The sequence below is a fragment of the Oncorhynchus nerka genome, linkage group LG14, assembly GCF_034236695.1.
Source record: "Oncorhynchus nerka isolate Pitt River linkage group LG14, Oner_Uvic_2.0, whole genome shotgun sequence".
NCBI classification, from domain to species: domain Eukaryota; kingdom Metazoa; phylum Chordata; class Actinopteri; order Salmoniformes; family Salmonidae; genus Oncorhynchus; species Oncorhynchus nerka.
Genome location: NC_088409.1, coordinates 78,760,751 through 78,782,927, shown reverse-complemented (window position 1 = coordinate 78,782,927; position 22,177 = coordinate 78,760,751). Strand labels below are relative to the sequence as shown.

The following is a 22,177-nucleotide window of genomic DNA, read 5'->3' as shown; positions in this document are numbered from 1 at the left end:
GAGTCTGACTCCCTTGTTACTGACAACTGACTGGCTAGTATCCGATTGCTAGCATGAACCGCCATAAGCAATGTCTAAGCTCACAGTCATAATAGCTGGCTACAGGCAGACTTTAATTCCATGTCCCAATTTATAATGGATATTTAAAATTCAGAAGCAGTTCAAGGTTGCCTTGCTCCAGTGTCATACAAAAACTGAATGGCAACACACTTTTTTATAAGCTTGTATAAATAAATGTATACACATTCTAATTACCAAAACCCCTTTAAAAAGTGGATCGCTGTTCATTGACTCTTAAAAATTCCTAGTAGAAGATGCCACTAAAAGTCTAGTCCGCTCACCTGTCTTACACACACACAGCGCTATACTGCATAGCCTTATGATGAAATAGCACCAGTATCAAAGAGAAGGGAGTGGACTGGCATGCCGTCTCCTAGCTCCTACACGGTATCATTCTCTCCCCGCTCCGACAACAGCATCGCTCTCTCTCTCTCTCTGGCAGACATCACCGTGGTAAAGGAGAGGTTGCTCCAAACCCAGTTTGTCACTGTTTAATAACCTGTCTCAGTCCACAGGGGGTTTGAAATATGTCTGACAGCACTGCACCGTGAGAAGTCAAGTTCAGAGTAAAGAATTGCACCAATTTTCCATCCATATACACTATTTGACCAAAAGTATGTGGACACCTGCTCGTCGAACATCTCACTCCAAAATCACAGGCATTAATATGGAGTTGGTCCCATCATTACTGCTATAACATCCTCCACTCTTCTGGGAAGGCTTTCCACTAGATGTTGGAACATTGCTGCAGGGACTTACTTCCATTTAGCTACAAGAGCATTAGTGAGGTCAGGCACTGATGTTGGGCGATTAGGCCTGGCTCGCAGTCGGCGTTCCAATTCATCACAAAGGTGTTCCATGGGGTTGAGGTCAGGGCTCTGTGCAGGCCAGTCAAGATCTTCCATTCGAATATTGACAAACCATTTCTGCATGGACCTCACTTTGTGCACAGGGGCATTGCCATGCTGAAACAAGAAAGGGCCTTCCCTAAACTGTTGCCACAAAGTTGGAACCACAGAATTGTCTAAAATGTCATTGTATGCTGTAACAAAGATGTCCCTTAACTGGAACTAAGGGGCCGAACCATGAAAAACAGCCCCAGATCATTATTTCTCCTCCATCAAACTTTAAAGGTTTGGCACTATGCATTTGGGCAGGTAGCTTTCTTCAGACTGCCAGAAGGTGAAGCGAGATTCATCACTCCAGAGAGCGCGTTTCCACTGCTCCAGAGTCAAATGGCGGTGAGCTTTACACAGCTCCAGACGATGATTGCCATTGAGGATGGTGATCATAGGCTAGTGTGCAGCTGCTCTGCCATGGAAACCCATCTCGTGAAGCTCCCGACAAACAGCTCTTGTGCTGATGTTGCTTCCAGGGGCAGTTTGTAACTTTTATACACCTGTCAGCAACAGGTGTGGATGAAATAGCCAAATCCACTAATTTGAAGGGGTGTCCACATACTTTTGTATATATAGTGTATTGTGCAGAAACACAGAAAGTGATGCTATACAGATGGGGTTGTGCCTGGGTGGGAGGAGTGTGTAAAAGGAGGGGTGGGAGGAGTGCAGTTAGAACAATGGATTAAAGGAAGCAAATCAATGGTGACTGGTACAATACTATCAGTGCATACTAAATAGACAGAGGGAAAAAAATACCTGTCAAAACAATGTCTTCTGTCCTTTTCAATCAACTCCATGCTTTTACAGCCTCATGTGCAGCTCAACAAGAGGACAATCAGAGAAAGGCTTGTCATGAGATACATGTTTACATTGCTCTGTTTGAAGATGAAGAGGTGAAGGAGGAAGGACAGGGGTAGAGTGAAAGGGAAGGAGTCCTTCCTGCCTCCTTCATCCAGAGACTAGAGAATGTCTAGTAGAGGTAGACTGCAGGGCTATGGAAGCAGCCATGTTGACTGTTGAGAACCAGCGACTTTTGTTTGACCCGGCATGGTTCTCTCTCTTCTGGCGTGCTCCTCATTAACGTCACTCAGGATCAGTTTGGGGAAGGCCAACCCCAGCAGCCTCCACTCCCGGGTCCTGACCCTCTCCTGTTCTGCTGCCTGCCTGTTCTGTTCCACACGAACACACTGACTGACTCCCCAACAAACCCCCTCCAGCCGCCAGGGCAGCAACAGCAGGGTAGGGATACATTCAGCAGGCCTCTGTGACGCATGCCTAGGCAGTGAGCTGAGAGCAGAGGGAGGCAGGGCTTGACCAACTGTGGCCAGTCATGTCATTTCAGACCCGGAGTGAGAGACACAGTGGTTCAGCCTAGAGCTTCAGTCCAAGACTATTTAGTTTCAGAAAAACATATTGGCAATTACACAGTAAAAGAGTGATGCTAAGACTCAGGTTTTCACTTTAAAATGTACGTCAAACAAAAACCAATGATTGCAAAGTGAAACTATGCTGAACAAAAATATAAATGCCCCACGTAAAGTGTTGGTCCCATGTTTCAGGAGCTGAAATAAAAGATCCCAGAAATATTCCACAGGGACAAAAAACGTATTTTTCTCAAGTTTTGTAAACAAATGTGTTTACATCCCTGTTAGTGAGCATTTATCCTTTGCCAAGATAATCCATATACCTGACAGGTGTGGCATATCAAGATTACGATTAAACAGCATGATCATTACACAGGTGCACCTTGTGCTGGGGACAATAAAAAGCCACTCTAAAATGTGAAGTTCTGTCACACAACACAATGCCTCCAGTTTTGAGGGAGCGTGCAATTGGCATACTGACTGCAGGAATGTCCACCAGAGATGTTGCCAGAGAATTAAATTTTAATTTATCTACCATAAGCCGCCTCCAATGTTGTTTTAGAGAATTTGGCAGTTTGTCCAACCGGCCTCACAACCGCAGACCGTGTGTAACCACGCCAGCACAGGACCTCCACATCCGGCTTCTTCACCTGCAGGATCGTCAGACACCAGCCAACCGGACAGCTGATGAAACTGAGTTCGAACAAACAAAGAATTTCTGCACAAACTGTCAATTACCATCTCAGGGAAGCTCATTTGTGTGCTCATCATACTCAGAGTCTTGAGCTAGCTGCAGTTCGGCATTGTAACTGACTTCAGTGGGAAAATACTCACCTTCAATGGCCACTGGCATGCTGGAGACGTGTGCTCTTCACAGATGAGTCCAGGTTTCAACTGTACTGGGCCGATAGCGTATATGGTGGCGGTGGGGTTATGGTATGGGCAGGCATAAGCTACAGACAAACAATTGTATTTTATCGATGGCCATTTGAATGCACAGAGATACCTTGAGATTTTGAGGCATTCATCCATCACCTCATGTTTCAGCATGATAATGCACGGCCCCATGTCGCAAGGATCTGTACACAATTCCTGGAAGCTGAAAATGTCCCAGTTCTTCCTTGGCCTGCATATTCAGACATGTCACCCATTGAGCATGTTTGGGATGCTCTGGATCGACATGTACGACAGCGTGTTCCAGTTCCAGCCAATATCCTGCAACTTTGCACAGCCATTGAAGAGGACTGGGACAACATTTCACAGGCCACAATCAACAGCCCGATCAACTCTATCTGAAGGAGATGTGTTGCGCTGCATGAGGCATATGGTGGTCACAGATGTCTCAAGTTTTGTGACCCACAGATGCATATCTGTATTCCCAGATGTGAAATCCTTATATGAAGACCTAATGAATTTATTTAATTTGACTGATTTCCTTATATGAACTGTAATTCGGTAAAATCTTTGAAATTGTTGTATGTTGCATTTATATTTTTCTTTTAAATTGTTGTATGTTTGCATGTTGCTTTTATATTATATTTTTTCACTTCTTCCTTTAAAAGGACTACTTTCAACAATTTCCACAGAACTTTTTCCAAAAACACATCTACTTGAAGAACAGTGGAGACAAAGTGTGTGCTTTTTGTGTTTCTGTTTTGTGCCGTCATTCGGTTACCAAACTTTTAATCTGCACTGTTCTTCAAGTAAATGTGTTTTCATAAAATGTTCTGTGTAAATGATTAAAAGTAGTCCTTGTGCATAGAGTTGTATGGTTTGTTTAACTTTTAAATCAAAAGGTTTTTGTTTGAAATATATTTTAGGGTGAAAAATCGGAGTCTCAGCTTCACTTTGTCTGGAATTGCCCATATAGTACAGGGCCTAGTCAGAATTACTGACCGCTGATGACACCACATCAAAACTAAGAAATAAGTCCCTACTACAGTTGGTGTTGCTTGTACATTGTAGATAGCAGTTTTCTTAGTCCAAAACAACTCCTTGTTGTGATGTCATCAAAGGTAGAATGCAGGCTCATTTCTTTGTATTATCCTACCTTTCATTTCAGAGCATCAAACATCTATAGGTCTATGCAACGTATACGCCAAGACCCTCAAAGAATCCGAGTGGTGTAAGGTTTAACCAAAGCCTTCTTGTCCAATTCAATTACTCCAACAGCAGAAAAGTGGAGCACCTGCTGCAAATATCAGAGAACTGAGGGGGAAAAAAGGAGAGGAACTACTTTGCCAGGTCATCAACAGAAAAAACATGGACTGCTAGAACTGCAGCAGGAGGGGGAGAGAGGCACACACAGAGAAAGGAAGGGAGAGCAGATTGAATGGGACTAAGCAGTGGTTTGCTGGGTTCTTAATTGGTGTCGGAGTGCTGGGCCACACAGGAGATTGAGAACTAGGCTCTTGGACCGGTGCCCCTCTCCTGGTGGGGGCCAAGCGTCCACTGTGAGGAGGGAGAGACGGAGAGTTCAGCACTTCACACATCCTCACCTTTGGACTTCATTAAAAACTTGGCCAGGAGTTCTCACACTCTGCATCACACTCACCCTCCTCCAACCCCCCCACGGCCAGAGTTAACGGCTCAGCTACTTCTCAGTACACACCGCTCTCACACCAGGGCACCAGAAGAAAAGGGAAAATTACATGTAAAAGTACAACTGTGGACTCAATTCCTACCTACCACCAACCCCCTACCCTTACTTCACCCTCCACCCAACACCACACACACACTTCCAGTAGTCACACAGGGCGTTGTTGTAGAGGCCTGGGTTGGATGTGGGATGCTGTGCAGAGAGAACAGCACCCACTGAGGTATTGTTTTGACAGTTCTCATGGCAGTAAATGCCAAAGCCTCTGCACTCAGGGAGGGTGCGTGTTAGTGGGGGGAACTCAAGGAGCCCATTATGCTGTGCAGTGTGTGCTCAACATTTTTATTTCTTCCCCTCTCTCCCTCTCCCAGAGAATGGTCTCTCACGAGCCCACCGAGCGTTGGAGTTGGAAAACCATTCATAGTTTACTTTCTTTTCAAAAATAACAGCCATTTATTGGCCAAATCGGGGTGTTGAACATTTTGTGGAGGATATTCTCTCTGGTGGTTTGGTCACAGGCCCAGCATATGATTATTATTATTTTCAACCTACAAAATATGAACAGAGATTATAGAGACATCTACAGGTTCTCAAAACCAATGGATGTCAGGCTCTGAAAGTGGTAGAGAGAACATTTTCTTCGATGACCGGGGAGAGAACAAGAACAGGCATTTACAATCATGAATCATGACACACTTCAAGTGTTCAAACAATGGCATACAGTGTCTGCAGAAAGTACTCACACTCCTTGACATTTTGTTACAAAGTGGGATTAAAATGTATTTAGTTGTACTTTTTTTGTCAACAATCTGCTCAAAATACTAATGTAAAATACAACACTAATATATGCAGTACCTGTCAAAAGTTTGGACTTACCTTCTCATTCAAGGGTTTTTCTTTATTTGTATTATTTTCTACATTGAAGTATAATAGAAGACATCAAAACTATGAAATAACACATATGGAATCATGGAGTAACCAAAAAAAGTGTTAATCAACTCATCAAAATAGTGTATCGACCCTGGGTTTATAAGCACGGATATCAACTCTGCCGCTGGAGCATGCTTTTGTGGCACAGTCGATAGCGCGCTGGACTTCGGGCTAGAAGGTTGAGGGTTCGAGACCTGCTCCCTGCTGTTTCATTACAACATATTTGAGGTTCTTCAAAGTAGCCACCCTTTGTCTTGATGAATCTGCAGGTAGCTAACCAACCAGGTTCAATGGGTCAATGGGTCATACGTTAGCTAGCTTGCCAGATAAACAATGAACCATAATCACAACTCATGAGGTTACTACCCTGCATGAATCTGCAGGTAGCTAACCAAACAGGTTTATGTTAGCTAGCTAACATTAGGGTATAGCTACCTAAGCAAATAGCTCAAAGATACGAATAATAAGGTCATACATATAACGTTAGCCATGCGCACCACGGTTCCTTCCGCCTGCCCCATACTCTCTCCCCCTCATGCTGGCTCGCATGGGGGCGTATTTATTAAGCCGATTCAGTTGTAAAACGTTTCTTAAATGGAAGCAAGCGAAACGAAAGGGGCGGGACCTACCTATATTTGTCCAATAGAAACTAGTTTTAGTTGCAAAATGTTTTGCAACTGTTTGGACTAATGATTACACCCCTGCTCCTTCTCTTTGCTAATGGTGCAAGTGTTTGTTCAGTCTGTTGCATGTGGAATATCCTAGCCTTTTCACTGACGATAGGCCCTGCTTTACTGAAGTTGCGAGACATTGCAAGCCAAGAAATTGCAAGATACAGCATTCCATTTAGAGATACTGCTTTTGATTGCCGATAGATGGGCCTAGTTCACGGATCTGACTCTGTCCGCCTGGTGACCGACCTGCTTATACTGTGCCCCTCTCTCTCTGTCCCTCAATAGCTCACTATGAAATATGCGAGTGTTTAGCTGTGTTTGAATACTCATACTAACCGCAGTCATCATACTATTTGTGACATGAATTGAGTATATAGTATGCTTATTGGTCATAGTATTGTAAAAACCCAGGGTTTATAAGCACGGCACAGTCGATAGCGCGCTGGACTTCGGGTTAGAAGGTTCAAGACCTGCACCCTGCTGTTTCATTAGGTGTCAGAAGCAGTGTTGCCAACTAATTTTCAAGGTAAGTTGCTAGAGGCAGGTTGATTTGTTGCTAAATGACGTTGTGATGTCATTGCGTGATAACGTAAAACTGCGTTATTACATAGAATACACAGTAACGTTACTCAAATTGACTGGCCAGCTTGGCAAAAAATATTATTTAACATTTGTTCAGGTACAGACTCCCACTCTTTTCTGTTCTTCTGGCTGTACAATTGTGATTGAGACATGTTGATTGACGTTGTAAGTTTGTTCAAGATCAAACTTTCATGACCAACTATATTCATTGGGTTTGGCTTTTCGAAGCCGTACTACTGCTACTGCAGTCAGCTAACAACGATTACCAATTTGCTGAAATTGCTGCTGGCCTGCTGCTGCCTGTGCACGAACTGAGCGCCTGCTCCTGACGTCACTCACACTGCACTTTTGCAGCCAGGCATGTGTGTTGTGACTGAGTGTGCGACAGAGAAATCGTTTTTGTGTCCTTTAGAGGGAAAATGCGTGCATTTTAGCGTTCGAGTCACTTTTCAAAAGTTGCTAAAAGTTCGAAATACATTTGTAAAAAGTAGCTAAACGTGTTGCTAGGTTCTATTTGGAGAAAACAAAGTTGCCAGGGTAGTCTGAAAAATTTCCATCACTAGTCAGAAGTGAATCGGACATTGCATCCACGACAGTGCATGTGCTTGGCCGATGAGCGCGTTCCTGTAAGACGTAGAGTTGCAAGCCAGCGCTCTTTGAAAAGAGGGAGTAGTGGGTTTATACGCGCGGATATCGCATTTGAGTATGCTTTTGCGGCACAGTCGATAGCGCGCTGGACTTCGGGATAGAAGGTCGAGGGTTCGAAACCTGCTCCCTGCTGTTTCATTACAATATGGATATAGTTAGTATGCCAGATGTCGTATAAATTCCACAAAATACGAAGTATATACATGCAGCGGATACCTTTTCCGTACTTTTAGGGCCCACAATGCAATTCTTCATAAATTCTTCAACGTTTTCTGATTTGAAGGTGTTGGAAAATATGCAGCTGAAGTCCGCCGAGAGCAGATACAAATTCATTGCTTTACATAATGACAAATACTATAATGTTACGCAATGTAATAAAATACTTCTCAAATAAGTTTAGTTACACGTCATGTTTGCTGACAATTTGTTGGCTAAGCTATCCTTAGAACCGCATAGCATTACAGCAGTACGTACCGGTAAGTTAGCTAGTTACCTAACGTTAGTTGGCTACAACTACATCGTACTTGCCAGGCAGTATATTAACTAACTACTCAAGGTTTGACTTGACTATAATTTGACACAGCACTTTTCAATCAGGTGTGGGGCAGCGCCACAGCACTTTTGATTTCATTTAATAAAATGTATTGACGCAACGCGTTAAAAAGTGGGAGAAAGTGCTGTTAGACCGATTTGTCAACTCGCGCACAATTTATCCGTCCTTCACATCAGAGTGCAGACTGTTTGCGTGTCTAGACTAATCACATTCACGGAAATCGCAGGGCACGCGAAAGCTCAAGGCGCGCTCTACACTTTCCTCCGGTATTCATTTAGCAAGCGTGATAACACATCACTGCCGATAGACAAGCAAAACTCTTCCATAAATATAGCAGCCTATACAGCTAAACACTAGGGATCTGACATGCTGGATTTTTTTTTTTTTTACCTTTATTTTACTAGGCAAGTCAGTTAAGAACAAATTCTTATTTTCAATGACGGCCTAGGAACAGTGGGTTAACTGCCTGTTCAGGGGCAGAACGACAGATTTGTACCTTGTCAGCTCGGGGATTCGAACTTGCCACCTTTCGGTTACTAGTCCAACGCTCTAACCACTAGACTACCCTGCCGCCTGAGACCATTTTTCAGTCTGACCTACTATGCGCCTTGTCCCTCTGGCCAGGGTAAACGATGCGGGAACATTGTGTATTTATAGCCCATTTGTTTGGGAGAAAATATGAATGGGATCAAATTTGGTTTTTATTCAAATTTAGGCTGACAAGGCTACCTATACTTTTTCAATCCACTGGAATTAACCAGTAAACACAATAACAGACTAAGTACACTGTTTCTTAGTTGTTCAGTTGCATAGGGCAGGACTACAAGATGTAAACCTGCATAAAGCAAGCTCAGCCTTGTGAGTTTTATTGTCAAATTATGCTTTCTCTGTGTCTGTGTATAGGAAACTCCTCTAGTCCTATAAAATATCATTCATATGCATAAGGTTGCTGCAGTTCAACAGGGTTTTCATCCTCCCCAAAGACAGGAGTTTTTCCTTTATTTTTTTTTAACCATGTGACCTTATTATAAAAACTCTGATCCCATCATAGCACATATTCAGCCATCTTACAACAGATTAATCACGTCATACTGTATAAGGTCCGGAGTTGTACCCGTAGCGGCCCAGTCAGAGCCTGTACGTGAACCAGATCGAACATCTCTGGAGAGACCTGAAAATAGCTGTGCAGCAGCGCTCCCCATCCAACCAGACAGAGCTTGAGAGGATCTGCAGAGAAGAATGGGAGAAACTCCCCAAATACAGGTGTGACAAGCTTGTAGCATCATACCCAAGAAGACTCAAGGCTGTAATCGCTGCCAAAGGTGCTTCAACAAAGTACTGAGTTAAGGGTCTGAATTTCATTAGATTTTTTTTTATACATTTGGAGAAAAAAAATCTAAAAACCTGTTTTTTGCTTTGTCATGATGGGCTATTGTGTGTAGATTGATGAGGTGAATTTTTTTTTTTTTAATACATTTTATAAAAAGGCTGTAACCTAACAAAATGTGGAAAAAGTCAAGGGGTCTGAATACTTTCCAAAGGCACTATATGTCTGTTTGGTAATAATCCCCCAAACTCAGCTTTACTTTTCCATGTAGTTAAACCTGACACCCTAGCTAGCCACAGTACACAACATACGCCTGCTTCTTTCAGTTATATTCAACACACTCCAAAATATGGGGAAAGTAAGTCACAAATACAATGCCATAATTTCACATGATTGTATGCGATGGCATACATTTATTTGCATAAAGCTTATTATTGGGTGGTTCGCTTAACAGAAAACACCTAGCGGCTGTGTTGTCTTCTGACTTCTGCAGCCTAATTTAATGCCTGTTCATCTCGGAGCCCCAGGCCCTGAGCCAGCCTGCCTGTGCTGCCTTGGACCAGAGTGACTGGACTGGCATGTGTACGGTCAAGGGAGTGAGTGCGTAATTTCTCCTCCAGTGATTGTCCACTCAGGGAAAGTTCTTCATTTCAATTAGCTGGACCAGTGTGCTGTGGACACCTGCCACCCTTGAAGCTATTCCCGTATTGTAGAGTTAGCCTGCCGGCCAGCCAGAGGCAGTCCATCCCTACCCAGCTTTAAAGGCCTGAGGTGGATGTTTCTTGCGCTGTCCCACACACACTGTACACACTCAAATCTGGGACAGAATGAGTATGCAGCCGACAGCATGATCTGAGGTAAGCGCTGACTGAGGAATCCAACACAGGCATTAAAAACCCTGAGCCAGTGTTACTGACCAACAGAAAACAACACTCATTTGGCTCTAAACGACGACGATAACCTGAGGGCTTGAACATTATTGTACAACATTTTACATGCACCAAAACCCCCTGCAATGCTGATTTAACTGCCCTTCAATCCTATAGCTCTATGTTCTTTGACAGCCACATTCTCTCTCCACTCAGGTTTAAAACAAATACAGCCTTTTTCTCTGCTAATGAGCCTGCTCTCAAGGGTCAAAAGACAACTCAAGGTGTGATTTCACCTTCAAGTTCATTTACAGTGTTATTGGTCTTTAGAAACAAACACCTACATAGGCCTGCACAGTGCATGCATCTTTCTTTATTGTTAAAAATGTCCTTGAATCAAATTCATGTTTATTAAAAAATGATTACATAATTTTTATCAAGGGTTCTTTTTTGCACACAGAGCAGAAAATATCAAAGCACCATACAAATCTGTGGAAGAGAGTAGCATACGCTGGAATATCAAAACAGTCTGCACTTGAACTAAGTACTGTACAGTCAGACTGGACTCATGTCAGTATCATCACTATTACTGGACACCATTAGACTTGACATGAAGAGGTGCATTAAAAAAAATAAACATGTTGTATTGTCACATACACAGGATAGGTGCAGTGAAATGTGTGGTTTTCTAGGGTCAGCCATAGTAGTACGCCACCCCTGGAGCAAATTAAGGTTAAGTGCCTTGCTCAAGGGCACAGACAGATTTTTCACCTTCGGCTCAGGTTTTCAAACAAGTAACCTGGCCCAACGCTTTAACTGCTAGGCTACCTGCCGCTGGAAACAAGGGGAGAAGACAGACTGTATCAAGAAACAAGCACATTCTCTAGATGTTTCTCAATTTCATACTGTAGTCATACCCAGCCTTAAGAGAACATGTGCCTCGGCTTGGAAAGCTTTACCTTCGTCAATTCTCAGTTTGAAACCTGATCTTGGTAACAGAGTAACAATGGCTCTTTTTATGTCTCCAAAAAAATAAAATTCCCCAATCAATCTCAGCGTCTTCAGGGAAAAAACATTGTGTGAACAACTACAATGTGATACTCTCTCATTCGATCAAATGCAGCGAAGCCTTTAGAGCAGTCACCCAGGGAAATTCTACCTCACTACGGTTTCTAGACAACATGCTGATGTAAACAAGTACGGTGGTGGTGCAGCTATGGGATAAATCAGACAGCCAGTCATCTACCTGTAGCAAGCTCCAGACCAGCCTGCCTCACAGTGACACTTATATACCAAAACTAAAATCGGCAGCTCTAGCTGCTGTTTCATGACCAGACCCTCACAAAAGCTCCACAGAGTACTCTCTTCACTGCAGGTCAGCAATTCACCCAGTGTTATAGAAACCAACCAACAAACCATAAACGAAAAGACCTCTCCACAAGAGGTTAAAAACAAAATGTGCATGTTGTCTTACCTTGGGTTGAGCACGTCTAGGGAAGGCAACTTTAGGATCGATCTGGTAAATATAAAGAAGAGAGAGGATTAGATATCAATAATAAATGTTGTCAATCACTTAAACAACTAATGACAGGGACTTGGATGTGTGGATTTAAAGCATTCCTCATGGATCACACATAACGGCATGCACGACACAAACAATATTAGGATTACCCTCAAAACTGACAGTACAGAGACACTACACAAGGGCTATTCAAATCAGGCCTCGAGGTCCGCAAGTCCCCTTCAGGACTGCTGGTTTCCATCCATTCCCTCTGATCAAGGACTGATTCAGACCTGGGACTTCTTTAGTCAATCAATGACATGAATCAACCAATGAACTACCAGGGAGAGAAGAGAACCAGCTGTACTGGGGAACCATAGGGCTCAAGCACCCTACACGAGTAAACTATTATCAGTGTGAGATTTCACACAGATTAATCAAGTCATATTAAAGCTGGCTGATTTATATCAAAAGCACCATTTTAATTTCCCTTTGCCTCATCAAAAAGTCCAGGTCCGTCAATTCACACAATCTTGCATTACTCCATAGAAGCATAGCTGATTAATAACTCAATAGCCCTTCACACATGGTTTAGTCAACGTATATTGACCAAGAAAAATGAATAACTAGCATTAATGCCCAGGTTGCTATTTAAGCACGATGTGAAAAATGTAGCAGCAAAAAAGCACCATAGAATTATACATTTTTATTGATGGCACATAGACCACTTAATGCCATAATTGTGCAGTAATTAAGTCTAAATCAAAAGTCCATTCAATATGTATTGAATGAGAGGGTTTTAATTAATGCTATTCAAAGCCACTAAATGTTTCCCTCCTGGAAAACATCATTTTAATTTCAAAACACATAATGCTGTCCTGAGTCATCTACTCTTTTAGCTTATATTATGGATTTCAAATACATGGGTCATACAAGGCTGCTTGGCTGCATGCTTTTATGGAGAACAGCTAGATAGAATTATTTCCTGATTCTATCCAAGGGGTTATTATGGCAGCCAATGTGAATTGGCACATTTGGGATTGAATACAATGAGACCTGAAAGCAAAAGGTATTGTATTATTAATTGTTGCATCAGTTTACTGCACAACAGTCATTTATGTTTTCACTATTTATTAAACTAAATTTAAACTAAAATGTGTGTGATATCAAGTCAGGTGTTAGAACTAACCACAACCACAGGACTTCCTCAAGAACAACGTGTGCAAATCAACTGAGAAACATGAATTTGCCTATTAATGTTCCCCTCTGACACACTTCTAAAAGGTGAAATCATGCACAAGAACACATCCTGGTAAATGGGACAGTCAGTGCATTAAAACAGCCAGGACTTTCAAGACACATTTTCCATTTGTCACAGTAAGGTTGAATACGACAGCAACATTCACTCTTCCTGTGAACAAAGGATTTCTCCTTTCACATTTTCATCTTTAAGGCCACATAGCTAAAGGGGGAAAAGACCATTAGTGGAATATTGTGCATAAAGTAGGTTGAGAGCTAGTCAATTGCTTTAAAAAAAGAACAGAAGGAAATGTAACAGAGAGAGCTGTCAGTGTGTGACGGACAAAAATAGACGCTGTTAGAAAGTGACTGTCTGAATTCAGCTGTCTGAATGCATTAGCGGAGTGTGGAATGTTTTAGCCAGAAAAGTGTTTAGTCTACAAGAGATTGTTTTCACAAATGACATCAGCAGAAATCCTATCGTCGACAGACACTGAGCATTATTCAACCCCAAGTCTTTATTTCCATGTTGTAAAGGATTACATAAAGCATGATGCATGTCAAGTACATGCAGTATGTACATGCAGTACGTGCCGCAGCCTTGGCGTATCCAATCGAGGGAAATAGATGTGCCACAATGTAAAAAAGGCATCTCAAAATTGAAATAATGCTAACTGCTCGTGTACCTGTGAAGTAACTCTGTACTAAAACTAGTAACAAGTTAACGTTGTACAATTAATTAGGGTTTAAGGGCATTTTGCAAGGATATGCTATTCTAATAGGGATTCTTGTAGACTGAATGTTAGAAGAATATATACTGATTGTATCCTGATGAAAGGACAAAACACAGTAGCATTGAATTCCCCATGCAGACAAACCAAACCATGTCTTTGTTGCACGGACTTGAATTTTCCAGCCCAGCCTCACCTGGCAGTGTGTTTTATTTTCACTTCCACACTGAGGTAGGAATAATACTGGGAAAATGATAATGCTGATGCCCTTTTAGTGTAAGAGCTGTTTGAAAAGACCGCCTGAAATTTCCGCCTGTTTTGGTCAGGAGTTTTGGCATCACCAGGCAGTAAATTACTTAGACCAATAAGCGTTCCAAACCTCTGTCAATAACAGCACATTTTCAGTTTCCCCCTCCCAATCAGACCACTCCTAGACAGCCCTAGTAAAATTATTGCTTTAAAAATGGCTATTTGCTAAGAAGCTATTTTTGTTTATTTTTTACACATTTTTATTTGAAATAATCACAGTAAGGTACTTAATTTTTACTCAGAATTGATTTGATATCGAGATAAAAACAGCTGCATTGGACCTTTATGGTGAGATGTGACTCTCCTCCATTTCACACTGCACTTCAGCACTTTAATGTAGAACACCTCCCAAGGCACAGAGGTGAGTTGGCAGCTCAATGTTGCCTCTATTACATTATACGAAACAAGCAGTAGATCCTCTAAAGACTCTACTCTTGGTCCCTTAATGCATGGATAATGTCATTAGCCGTTTTCAAATAAGCCTATGTAGACGCAGGTCCAGAAAGGAGAGGGGAGAGATTGCATCAAAGCACACTTTAAGGTACACATCGAGAGTTAGGGAGTGTGTATGTGAGAGTTAGGGAGTGTGTGTGTGTGAGAGTCTACTTCCTTTGCTGGGCTGAAACTAGAGGTGTACTAATTCATCTCAACATTACATTCAAATCTGCAATCATAAAAATCCCTGTATTATAAACAATTCATTAGGCTACAAAATACATAGAAGTGCGCATTTAAAATAATATCGGTGTAGTTTTCCAGAAGTGACATGTGGAAAGTTAGGCATTTCCTTTTCCATCTTCAGCTATCTGTTTCATAAACCTAAAGCTTCCGGCAATGTCAGAGCAGTTCGTGTGAGTCCTTGAGGACAATACAGGCTGCTTGTATTCACTCCACCGCTCCTAAAGAACAAGCCCTTTGAGCACTCACTCACACAGCTAAGTTAGGGCATACACTACAACAACCACATACAGAACATGAGTACGGTGTGACTTTACAATGAATCAGTATTTTTGGTCCCACATTACCATACATCTTTACATGGTAGTTACATAGGCAGTTACAGTGTAGCTACACAGTATTACTTAACCTAAAACTACTGTAATGTTAGTGTCATGCACAATTTCATAGATTTTATTAACTCACAAATTGAGTTAAGTGATATGAAAAGTGGAGAAGTTATTTTGCAAACACATTTAAGTTTGTTTGCAAATGTACAATTAATGTATGTAAAAAAAATGTCAGTGTATTCTCATTTCAATCCAATGGCATTACAATCCAATGTATATTAACCAACAGAGTAGCACAAGAATCAGCAAGGACAAGAAAACTGACCCATATGGAAAATGAAACACTAAATGCAGGGGAAGGGAAGGGAAGTGAATACTATGCAGACAGAGGGGAAGTGGATACTATGCAGACAGAGAGGAAGTGGATACTATGCAGACAGAGAGGAAGTGGATACTATGCAGACAGAGAGGAAGTGGATACTATGCAGACAGATAGGAAGTGGATACTATGCAGACAGAGAGGAAGTGGATACTATGCAGACAGAGAGGAAGTTGATAATATGCAGACAGAGAGGAAGTGGATAATATGCAGACAGAGGAGGTGGATAAATATGCAGACAACAGACTTGGGAGGATGAAAAATTCAAGCTAACTCAAGGTGGGGTGCTTTTTAAAAATCACATTTATTTAGAACTAGATTTTGTAAACAGAAAATGCCTGATTGAATACGGTGCATCAAAAACAAAAACGTACAACAATGCATATATAGCATACTAAAATCTATAAAGACAGCTGGGAATGAATTTTCACAGAAAACAAATACAGAATGACAATCACTTTATATAATATGCAGATTTAACAATAAAATTGCTCCCCATCTCAAAACACTCAGATGTTGCGGACAGAAAGCTTTGCAGTTGCCATCAGTGCTCAACTTACTTTATGTACTATGGCCCTCAATGGTAAAGAAAGGTTTAGCAGAAGGTCTCCTCATTTCTGGGGGCTACTTATTGCATGTGGCTGTGTGTGACTAATTCAAATAACATATCACAACTCCGTAAAAGACAACTCAATACGACATAGCCAATCATGCCAGGCAGGTGGGTCACAAAAGCAAAAACACTTAAAAAGTGACAGAAGAGAGGAGACATACCGTTTTTGAGTCTAATTCGTGATGTGGCTGAGCTAAGACGTTATCTACACTGGCAGCATCTACGTAAGTAACGAATCCAAAGCCCCTGTGGAAATAAACAAGGAACATTGTAATCAGTGAGTCAGTCAGTGGCGCAGGAGAGTGGTCAAACAGCCTATCAGTCAGTTGTATGTATAACTACAGCTGTTACATTGATACAAACAATAAAGCCAAATGGCAGGCTACATTGTAGCCTAACAAATATATAATGCAGCCAAATGTTACATTGTAACAAATATTTACCAAAGTTGGCTATGTTGGTGTATCCATAGGCTACTTGATATCAAAATAGTTGAACTTTCATAATATCATATTCAATTATTTCTTAAATATAAATGCAATTTCCTTTTAATGCTGCACAAAGAATCATGTGAATGAAGTGTCATTAATTATTTCCCATATTTTCAGGCATATTCAAAGAACCACCAATATTCTATCTTTAGTGGTGGTCAATGTCAAATTGCGTTACCTTTGCAAAGCTCTGATTCAATCGCTTGTAAAAGCTCGACGTGCGACAAAAAATAAATGGCTGCTTGCTTGCTAACTGATTTTGCGTAATCATAAGGACACTGCAAAACCACAATTAATACAATTGCAAACACAGGTGGGATATATTAGCTAATTACCTGGAGCGTTTTGTCGTTGGATCTCTCATCACCATACATTCTCTGATTTCCCCGAATTTAGTAAAATAGTCTCTAAGGCTGTCTGCAAAAGAAACACAAACGGGAGGTTACTGGTCGTTTTCATTCTTCTGTCAAATATAGAAAATACTATATGTATGAGCTTTAAATGCCTCTAGTTACTAGTATGCACATAGGGGTCGAATAGAGGACTTCAAATGATATCAAATAAAAATAACCTTGCGCGCACTGAAGTAGGTAGGTACACACACACATACACACACAAAATCAGACGTTGCAACTAGCTCCGGCAGCCTCGGCTACTACAAAACACAACCCGACAATGCCACACTGTAGTCCGCAAATTATTTCCTTACCTGGTGAAGTTTGCCAGCTGAGACCACCGATAAACATTTTACTGTAAGGGGAAAACACAGCAGAAGTGAGTCCAGATGTCAGATCGGCCATTTTGACGTGTAGCTAACTACTTGGCTAGCTCTAGCTAACTACTTAATATAGCGACAGAAAGCGAACAAAACGTAGGCAGAGCAGCAGCAAGAGAGCTCTAGTTATCAAGCCCAAAGAGCTATTGCTATAGAAAAAAGGGGCAGGCCGTTTGCTAATATAATCAAACAAAGGTGTAGTTGACTACATCCGGAAGGCAACATCAATGTCAGTGCTTTGATAAGCCGGGCAATATTGACACAATGTATAACGATAAAAGTGTCAGCGCTGTTCGCAGTCTTACCCCGGGTCGTGTTGCGAATCATTAGGACTTCCTCCAGATGTGGCTTGGCTCCCGTCTCCCTCCATAGCTAACCCAACTATAGCCAGTAACTAACGAAGACAGGCGGCACAACGCTACACCGAAGCACGCTAAAGAGAATTTTACTGAGCCGGGAATGCAAGCGTCACACGTGGGATCAGCTCAGCCTGTGTCTCCCTCCCTCCCTCCCTCCCTCGACCCACATGGGGCGGGGTAAGGGCTCGTCACCTAACCAATTCAATTGACGTCATTAAGCATTCCCCGCCCATATACAGATGAACCTAACTAGGTGTGTGTGTGTGTGTGTGTGTGTGTGTGTGTGTGTGTGTGTGTGTGTGTGTGTGTGTGTGTGTGTGTGTGTGTGTGTGTGCGCCACCATAACTGTGAAGTTAGTAGGTGGAAAACTATAGAGCATGCTAACAACATGTTCTATTCAGTTACACAGAATGTATGTGTCCTTGCCTGGTATAGGCTATTTCCTAGATTATCATGATACTGGAATATATTTCAGATGGTCACTCAGTCCTCTGTAACATCTGTGAATTTGACATAAAACATAAAACTCTGCAGCTTGATGGGTAGCTTAACAAATCTCACTTCATATAGGAGATAGAGAGAGAGAAAGAAAGAAAGAAAGAAAAAAGAGACAGAGAGAGACAGGGGTGGAAGAAGAGGGCCCATTGACAGGTCATCAATCTTTTGTTTACCCACTTCTTTATTTGTGTTTTTCCCCCTTAAGTAGAGCTTTCAAACCACATGAAATAAAGGCTGCACACATCAAGCCAAAGACTTGGCAAAGTCGACTTAAATCTGACCGATTGACTGGCATGTGGAGGCTTGCGGTTTCACCTCACTGGCTAGCTAGCACTTAGGAGCTGTCTTACTGTTGGCTAACTACACAGAGAGAGGCACCATTGGGCCCCTTCCTCCCCTAGCAGTTGGTTACTTTTTACTCAGAAATTCAATGTGAGCGCACAACAAAATCCTATGCTGCAACCAAAATCATAGTTCACCTCACGCAATCATTTAGATGACAGTGTAATGTTATTTTGTATTCATTGCAGATGATTGACATTAAGGGATTAATTAATTGTTGATGGATAGATTCCAGTTGGCAAGACAGAAAAACACAATATTTGCTGAGGAGCTTTTTGTTGTTGTTGACATTTCAACTTGACAATCTAATGACTGATACTCGGTTGCACCTGTTGGAATTTCATGTTTGCATCTGCATCTGAGGCTTCTCACAGACAGACAAGGTTGGTTTCAGTATTAAAGCTACATGCTAAAATCTAGGTCCATGGCTTCATAATCATTATGGAGCAGTCAGTGCTCATTGTAAAAATGATCTTCAAATTTCACACACAAAAAAACATCACCTCTACTTGCCTATTTAACTTTCATGAAGTTTATAATGACATTTTAAATTAAGCGGAGCTTGCTGTAATTCAAGCTACACAATTTTTTATAATTATATAATTAACAGTAACAAGAACATTACTTAATGACTATCATACGTTATTTAGGGTGCTAGGGCATCATCCAATTATTAAACAAGCATCATAAAATAAAGTTCTGCCAAAATACCAAATATCTATTTGATAAACCTTCACACAATTAAATGGCTACATGTGGGTAAAAAAAGCATTTCCTCTCCTCAAATTATATTCTCTCCTCACAACATGCAACATAATAATCAACCTAAGAATACTTACAGAACCACATGAGGGACAGAGGTGGGAAGAGGACAGGACCAGAGGACATGAGGATACAACACAATGGAGACAGAGCCCTAACATTGTTGTTAGATATAATCGGGTTATTAAAAAAGAGAGAGCCAGAACAGTATAGCTCTACTGTATGTTTATCACTGTATAGAAATGTCTCCAGCCATCAACAACCTGTGATTTGACATCTTTAAAAGGACCCCTCATTTTCACACATGCTCAGTTTATTATAGCAGGAGTATGGTCACTTCCACAACAATATGCCATATATTACTTACATTTATCATAAAACACAGCGTTTATCTTGATATCGATCAACTACACTTTTATTATGCTTTAAGTAATGTTATTAAATTATTTTTAAACTATTTGGTTTAAAGGTTACAATGTACAACCTGCCATCTACGAACCTAATCTGGAGCTGTACACAGCTGTGGCGAGCAAATAATAGCCAGCTCCTCAATCAGTGAGTCAACATTATCTGAAGAGCGACACACACAAATGTGTGCATTGATTACATCAGATACAGAGAGAACAGGTTCACTGGTGGTGGGATTTAACACGGATGGAACAGAATGAAATAAAGCAACAGACCTGACAGACTGGAGTTAGTTGGAGCCTCCTGGAGCCCCAGGGATTTCTGACAAATTGGAGCTGCTATTAGAATGTATTGTAAAGAGGCAATTTTCACAGATCACACCAAGTAACGGAGATAAGAGGATCCCCCAAGACTTTCTCTTCTTGGGAAGATGAGTGGAGGAGAGAAGAGGAGACTGTAGCATTATCAAAACCAAAGATAATAGGAAATGACAAACTGTGACTTCATTAACCAACTGGGGTCTTGGAGGAGTCACTTCATTTCCCTACACATTTTGCAGTGGCCTCTGAATCTGTTAAAACCGACTGTAGACAACATAATCAACTGCTATCATTTAAATCACCATGTATGCAGTGCAATATTACCACCAGACGCTTCTCTAAAGACAATGAACTGGAAAGGAAAATAAACCAAGTCGCTATTCTGATTACTGTGTGGTAACCACAATGTTACTAATACATATAATATAATACCTGCTGATAAGTGACAAATAATAACATTTGATTGGTACGACATTTGATCATTACTTGCTAATTAGTCATTTAGTAGTTACAAGTAATGAGCAACATGTTGCCTAGTCCTAACTAGTCCTAGTCCTAACTAGTCCTAGTCCTCACAAGGCTGCATGATACTAGGTAAGCAACACAATGTTTGAGAGAGTTCCTTCTATGTGGGAGAATGAGCAGCATAGTATGCTATTGTCTGCCACTCCATTGTCCTGCCCCATATCTATAGTATATCATACCATTTAGAAGTCAGCTCCTGATAAATGTAATGGTTTGGGATTGTCATAGCGTGGCAGACAGATATTCCAATGAGAATGAGAAACCCGCTAAGCATAGAAATAAATCCTTTTACCACAGACATATTACTGGCCAAACTGACAAGTTACTGGCCAAACTGACACATTACTGATCAAACTGACATATTACTGGCCAAACTGACATATTACTGACCAAACTGACATATTGGTGTCCAAATTGACATATTACTGGCCAAACTGACATTTTACTGGCCAAACTGACATATTACTAGTAACATATTGTTGACCAAACTGATATATTAGTGTCCAAATAGTAACACATTGCTGACCAAACTGACATACTACTGTCCAAATAGTAACATATTGCTGACCAAACTGACATACTAGTGTCCAAATAGTAACATATTGCTGACCAAACTGACATACTAGTGTCCAAATAGTAACACATTGCTGACCAAACTGACATATTAGTGTCCAAATAGTAACACATTGCTGACCAAACTGACATACTACTGTCCAAATAGTAACATATTGCTGACCAAACTGACATACTAGTGTCCAAATAGTAACATATTGTTGACCAAACTGACATATTAGTGTCCAAATAGTAACACATTGCTGACCAAACTGACATACTACTGTCCAAATAGTAACATATTGCTGACCAAGCTGACATACTACTGTCCAAATAGTAACATATTGCTGACCAAACTGACATACTAGTGTCCAAATAGTAACACATTGCTGACCAAACTGACATATTAGTGTCCAAATAGTAACACATTGCTGACCAAACTGACATACTACTGTCCAAATAGTAACACATTGCTGACCAAACTGACATATTAGTGTCCAAATAGTAACACATTGCTGACCAAACTGACATACTACTGTCCAAATAGTAACACATTGCTGACCAAACTGACATACTAGTGTCCAAATAGTAACATATTGCTGACCAAACTGACATATTAGTGTCCAAATAGTAACACATTGCTGACCAAACTGACATACTACTGTCCAAATAGTAACATATTGCTGACCAAACTGACATATTAGTGTCCAAATAGTAACACATTGCTGACCAAACTGACATACTAGTGTCCAAATAGTAACATATTGCTGACCAAACTGACATACTAGTGTCCAAATAGTAACACATTGCTGACCAAACTGACATATTAGTGTCCAAATAGTAACATATTGCTGACCAAACTGA

General features: G+C 41.1%; 1 protein-coding gene across 8 annotated transcripts in view; it reads right to left on the bottom strand.

The window, feature by feature from the left end:
- The window catches only part of LOC115141938 (RNA-binding protein Musashi homolog 2-like), a 384,574-nt gene extending 366,522 nt beyond the window's left edge, over nt 1–18,052 (bottom strand). For all 8 annotated transcript variants that reach the window (XM_065000462.1, XM_065000464.1, XM_065000468.1 and 5 more), the window contains exons 1-5: nt 17,853–18,052; nt 17,482–17,522; nt 17,108–17,189; nt 16,443–16,527; nt 11,977–12,018 (exon numbers count right to left, since the gene is read on the bottom strand). In XM_065000462.1, the coding sequence (XP_064856534.1) occupies nt 11,977–12,018; nt 16,443–16,527; nt 17,108–17,189; nt 17,482–17,522; nt 17,853–17,917 (315 nt within the window). In that variant the 5' untranslated portion in view covers nt 17,918–18,052. The remainder of the gene's footprint in view (nt 1–11,976; nt 12,019–16,442; nt 16,528–17,107; nt 17,190–17,481; nt 17,523–17,852) is intronic.
- Between the last annotated feature and the right edge of the window lie 4,125 nt (nt 18,053–22,177).